Here is a 5,870-nt window from a genome sequence, read left to right as displayed (position 1 = left end):
ATGCTTCAAACCACAAATGGAAAGTGAGAATACAAATAATTCACAATATTATATATTTTATTTATTGTTTTGTTTTTAATTGTTTTGATGGATGATGTATAGTACCTTAATACTACTTGGTTATTAGCAATATAAATAGAAACTAACAAAATAAAAACAAACAATTAAAAAAATGAGCTTCCGAGAAAAATGCTTTCAAATGGATGAGTGTGATCTATTTTGGCAAACACCATCTGTTTTTGGGTGCTTTCGTCGCTCATGATAACGTGGGCAAACCCATAATCACTAATCTCTATTCACTCTCTCCCTCCAAGCAGAAAATTGCTGTCGTTAACGTCATGCCATCAATATTAATGGTCTCTCTGCTTGGGTCCCTACAAATGCACAACTCTTTTCCCCCTTAGACATTTTTTGTTTGTCATAATTTTTGCTGCTGGTCATAGTGGTCGCCGCCACCGTTTCTCGGTTTGGTTTCTGACCCATTACCTATTCTTCACCTAATGGGTCAGCAAACCCACCAAGACTCCTACCCGGGTTCTCTTCCTTCCGCCTTGTCTGTTAATGAAATTCATTACCATCACCATCACCACCATCACCATCACCACTCCCATATTGGAATTGGCCAAATTTCCCAACTTGGGCAAGATTTGGAGGCTTCCGATCTTGACCAAAATCTTGACCCAAACCAATTCGAGCTTCCTGAAAAGGAAGACAATGGCCTACCGTCGCCTTTTATGAAGCTTGAGGGCTTGAGCCAAGATGACATAAGAGAATCTGCCTATGAAATTTTTTTCACGGCATGCCGGTCATCCCCGGGATTTGGTGGTCGGCACGTGCTCTCAATTTATGCCAGCCTCCAAGAGAATGAGGCAAAGGCGAGCCATGTGGTGATGTCTCCAACGAGTAAGGTGAAGCGGGCGCTAGGATTGAAAATGATAAAGAAGTCACCGTCTAGGAGAATGGTGTCTGGTGGCGTTGCTGGAATCGCAGCGTCATCGTCCCCCAAAAACGGATCTAATAGTCCTATGATGAACCACAATATGCTTCGGCCGCGGCGGCCAATGACATCAGCAGAGATTATGAGACAACAAATGAGAGTGACTGAGCACAATGACTATCGATTGAGGAAAACTTTGACAAGAACCCTCGTTGGCCAAGTATGTAAACATGCATCAACATAACTAACATTAGTAATGTTATCACTTTTTTAAACAATTGTGAAAATTACAAAATTGTTTTTGTTATAGTTTCTAAATAAATGAGATTTAATGAGAAGCTAAGGTAAGGAGTTAGAAAACTTTGAATTAAATCCAACATGTGTAATGATGTTAATTAGAGATAGATTACAGAGTATTTGATTTTCTTTTTGTCTGGTACTTGTGCTGAATTGTCAATAAAGGTATCGTTAAAATTTTTTATTAATTTCAGTTGGAATCTAGTTAACTTGTATTTTTATTATTAATTGAGAATTATTTTATGAAAGTCTATTATTTAATGTATTTGTTATGTATTTATTGAAACAAAAGTTTTAAATTTTTTACTAATCAAATTCTATAGAAAATGGAAAGTTGGAGTTTTTAATATTGTTGTTATGCATTTATTAAAATAAAATTTAAAAACTTTTACAAATAATAATTTTAATATGCATCTTATTCATTAAGTTAAAACACATAATAGCTAAACCATTTTAATGTTACAAATTGATATTTGACTTGTAACTTCCTTTTAGATTTGTTTAATGCAATTTTAATGTTTTACCTTTTGATTTGATCTCATCTCCCGTAATATTTTTCTTTTTTTTAAGAAACTATCACGAAACAACAAATTCTAAATCTATTTTTGTTTTCTCAATACTCAATTAAGAGGTTGCGGGTTCGAGTCTCTTATCTTTGGTAAAAAAAAAAACCATGTGCATTTTAGTCTTTATTGATTTTAATTATGTTGTGTATTTTGGTTCATATCATAGTGAATCATAATAATGATCACTAATTATTAGCTTTTTTTGTTCTTCAAATTTATCCTCATCCCAAAATGGTCTAATTATTTCAAATTATTTAAATAATATAGGCGGGAAAAAGAGCAGACACTATAATTCTCCCTTTAGAACTTTTGCGCCATGTAAAGCCATCAGAGTTCAGTGATTCCACTGAGTACCACATGTGGCAAAGAAGGCAACTCAAGATCCTAGAATTAGGTCTACTCCAACACCCTTCTGTTTATGTAGAAAAGACCAACACATTTGCAATGCGTCTTAGGGATATCATACGCAATAGCGAGTCCAAACCAATAGACATTGGAAAAAATTCAGACACATTAAGAACACTTTCAAATTCAGTTGTATCATTGGCATGGAGAGGCCCCAATGGTGCACCTGCTGATGTTTGCCATTGGGTCGATGGCTTCCCTCTCAACGTTCACCTCTACAATTCTCTTCTTCAAGCCATATTCGATATAAGGGATGAGACTTTGGTTCTCGATGAGGTTGATGAGTTACTTGAACTAATGAAAAAAACATGGCCCATTCTAGGGATAAATAAGGCAATTCACAATGTATGTTTCACTTGGGTACTGTTTCAGCAGTTTGTAGTAACAGGGGAGGTAGAATCTGATCTTCTTTGTGCTTCACATGCTATGTTGGGTGAAGTGAACACTGATGCCAAGAAGGAGAAGGACTCTTTGTATATCAAGTTATTGACATCAGTGATGAGTGCAATGCAGAGTTGGTCGGAGAGGAGGCTACTTAACTACCATAACCATTTCGAGCGAGGGATGCTTAGCCAGATAGAGAACCTCCTTCCTATGGTTTTGTCAGTTTCAAAGGTTTTGGGTGAAGATCAGATCATATCTTATGGAGAAAGAGGGGAGAAGGCTGACAAAACCATAGTGGATATGTCTGGTGATCGGATTGAGTCTTGTATTCGATCTTCCGTGAGAAGCGCATTTCAAAAGGTTTGTATTTAGTCCATGTTATCATGTTGTAATTGTTCTTTCCAGTGTTTTAGCCATTCATTAATATACCATTTGTTTATTTCCTATAAAGATTCTTGAAGAAGTAAATACCAAGACTATTGAGACCGAAATAAAGGCTGATTTAAGTGATATTCTACTTCGTTTGGCTCAAGAGACAGAAGCATTAGCATTGAAGGAAAGGGAAACTTATACTCCAACGCTAAAGAAATGGCTCCCAACGGCTGGTGCGATAGCGGCATTGACGTTGCACGACTGCTACGGGCAATTGTTGAAGCAATATCTAAATGAGGTGAATGCATTAAATTCTGAGACTGTCAGGGTGTTGCTGAGGGCTGGTAAGTTAGAAAAGACTTTGGTCCAAATGATGGTTGAAGGTTCCCTTGAGGGAGAAGAAAAGGCAAAAGCAATAGTAAAAGAGATGATGCTTTATGAAGTTGATACAATCATATGGAACCTATTGAGAAAATGGATACATGAATCGTTGCACAAGGGCAAAGAGGCTTTGCAAAATGCAAAGGAAACAGAGGTAACTTTTGGCTTTATCATTTTGTTCATTAAAAGATTAATTATCGAATTTATTTTTAAAGATTACATGTTTTTTTAGATAATCTTTGATGTGTTTTTTTTATTTTCTTTAATTTCTCCTCTATTATAGACATGGAATCCAAAGTCCAAAGCAGAGCCGATTGCACAATCTGCTGTAGAGCTAATGAAATTGGCCAAGACTATTATGGAGCAATTTTTCGAGATACCAATTGGAATTACTGAAGATATAGTTCAAGAACTTGCCAATGGACTAGAAAATCTCTTCCAAGACTATATCATGTTTGTTTCAGCATGTGGTAAGCACTTTGAACATACATAAAGCTTAAGGTGTTTATTTTATAGAGTATAATTAATCTGTATCTAAGAAAGGTTTGACGACTTTGTAGAGGTATGATCTTTTCAATTTGCTTGCATTCTAATTTGATAATTAAAAGATAGCTTAATTCTTCGGATGTCCCTACAATTTTCCTTAATTTCTGAATAAGTTTTTATAATTTGAAAATGTTTGTAATTGAATCCTCGAATTTTCATTCAATTTAAAAACGCTTTTGCTTTCCAGGTACAAAACAAAGCTATGTTCCCGTGATTCCCTCACTGACAAGATGCAACCGAAATTCAAAGTTGAGTATGTTCTTGAAGAAAGGATGTCAATGCGGTGGTGGTGGTTCATCGGAGGCAGATCACATAAGTAATGTAACAAAAGAAGGTCATAATCCTAGGCCATCCACTAGTCGTGGCACACAACGCCTCTACATTCGTCTCAACACCTTATTCTATCTCCTGACCCATATCAACTCCCTTGAGAAAACACTCTCTCAAAACCCTGTTGTACTTCCTTCAACTCGCCATCCTTATGGAAACCGTCGCAGGAGTTACAACAATGGTTCTTATTTCGAGAAAGTACTTTCCTCCCTTCCAACAGCATGCCAATATGTGGCAGAAGTGGCTGCCTATCGTCTCATATTCCTTGACTCCGACTCAGTTTTCTATGAGAGCCTCTATGTTGGCGATGCAGCCAATGCTAGGATTAGGCCTGCATTGAGAACCTTAAAGCAAAACATCACACTGATGACCACGCTTCTAACAGATAAAGCTCAATCATTAGCATTGAAAGAAGTCATGAAGGCATCCTTCGAAGCATTCCTAATGGTCTTGCTTGCTGGTGGGAACTCAAGGGCATTTACTAAATCAGATTACCACATTGTGAGCGAGGATTTTGAGAGCTTGAATCGTGTTTTCTGCTTGTGTGGAGAAGGACTAATAGCAGAAAGTGTGATGGACACAGAGGCTGCAATAGTTGAAGGTATTATAGCATTGATGGGCCAAAGCACTGAGCAATTAATTGATGATTTCAATATTGCATCATGTGAAACAAGTGTGGTAGGTGTTAATGACCATGGCTATAAGTCACAAGTGCCGCCTACTACAGCAAGGTGGCATAGATCAGACCCAAACACAATATTGAGGGTCTTGTGCCATAGAAATGATAGAACTGCAAACCTTTTCTTGAAGAGGACATTTCAATTACCAAAGAGGAGGTCATAGAGAAAAGGAGGCTAGGTTGTATCTCTTTTCGTAGTTAATTCAAAAGATCCCAATTTTCAATGCATATTTTGAACACACTCGTACTTTTTTACCATGATGCACTATTGGGGGAGGGAGCAGATTGTATTTGAAAGCACAAAATGATGTCAAATGGAGCAAATTGAAAGCAACAAAATATGTGCTAAACTGTATTATTACTGTAACATATTTTTTTATTCTTTTGGGAGAAAAAAAGGGACAAGGGAAATTACCACTATGTTTGTTTTAGTGTAGTTTGTTAATAATGTTGGTTAGAGTCTAAAAGTAGCTTGTTGCTGGGTTTTTTAGCCAGTGTCCAGTGGGTATATATGCTACTATTAATCTACACTGCAAATTACAGAAAATGAACATATAGGCCAGCGCAGACTTTTCTTGAAATTTCTACATATTATGTTTTGCCAAGTACATAGATCAAAATAAGTAACAACTAACCAATTTTAGGCAAACGAAAAGCCAAAAGGTATATTAATTTTAAATTATTCTTTGATATCTTTCTAAATACCGAATAACGTATAAAAATAATGAAAATGATGGATGAATAAGTAATTTTAAAAACTAAATTCAACCAAGTTAGACAATAAATAATTGGCCTAAGACCTAGCTCACATGCCACTATTCATAAAGTTCTCTTCAGGTTCATAATAGGTTTTTACAAAGCCTTCTCTTTTTAACATTTATAAAAATCATTACTCAAATCCCATCAATTTGCAAATTTTCCCCCTAAAAAATTGATGGTTATAGTTCAAATCAAATAGATCAAGGTCGATTGC

General features: G+C 36.1%; 1 protein-coding gene across 1 annotated transcript; it reads left to right on the top strand.

Moving 5' to 3' along the window:
• The first annotated feature begins 380 nt into the window (after window positions 1-380).
• Window positions 381-5,425, top strand: LOC130960865 (protein unc-13 homolog). The gene is made up of 5 exons (XM_057886362.1): window positions 381-1,157; window positions 2,068-2,949; window positions 3,041-3,496; window positions 3,626-3,812; window positions 4,076-5,425. Exons 1-5 carry the CDS (start codon window positions 501-503, stop codon window positions 5,059-5,061), a joined length of 3,168 nt encoding a protein of 1,055 aa, XP_057742345.1. The 5' UTR covers window positions 381-500; the 3' UTR covers window positions 5,062-5,425.
• The last annotated feature ends 445 nt before the right edge of the window (window positions 5,426-5,870 follow it).

Source organism: Arachis stenosperma, chromosome 2, assembly GCF_014773155.1.
Source record: "Arachis stenosperma cultivar V10309 chromosome 2, arast.V10309.gnm1.PFL2, whole genome shotgun sequence".
Taxonomy (NCBI): domain Eukaryota; kingdom Viridiplantae; phylum Streptophyta; class Magnoliopsida; order Fabales; family Fabaceae; genus Arachis; species Arachis stenosperma.
This window is presented reverse-complemented; position numbering and strand designations above follow the sequence as displayed.

Bases quoted from the DNA above. Each gene is read 5' to 3' on its own strand.
- LOC130960865 (XM_057886362.1), top strand. From the start codon at position 501: ATGGGTCAGCAAACCCACCAAGACTCCTACCCGGGTTCTCTTCCTTCC. The intron at 3,497-3,625 runs GTAACTTTTGGC...CCTCTATTATAG, and splicing joins AAAATGCAAAGGAAACAGAG to ACATGGAATCCAAAGTCCAA. The intron at 3,813-4,075 runs GTAAGCACTTTG...TTTGCTTTCCAG, and splicing joins CATGTTTGTTTCAGCATGTG to GTACAAAACAAAGCTATGTT.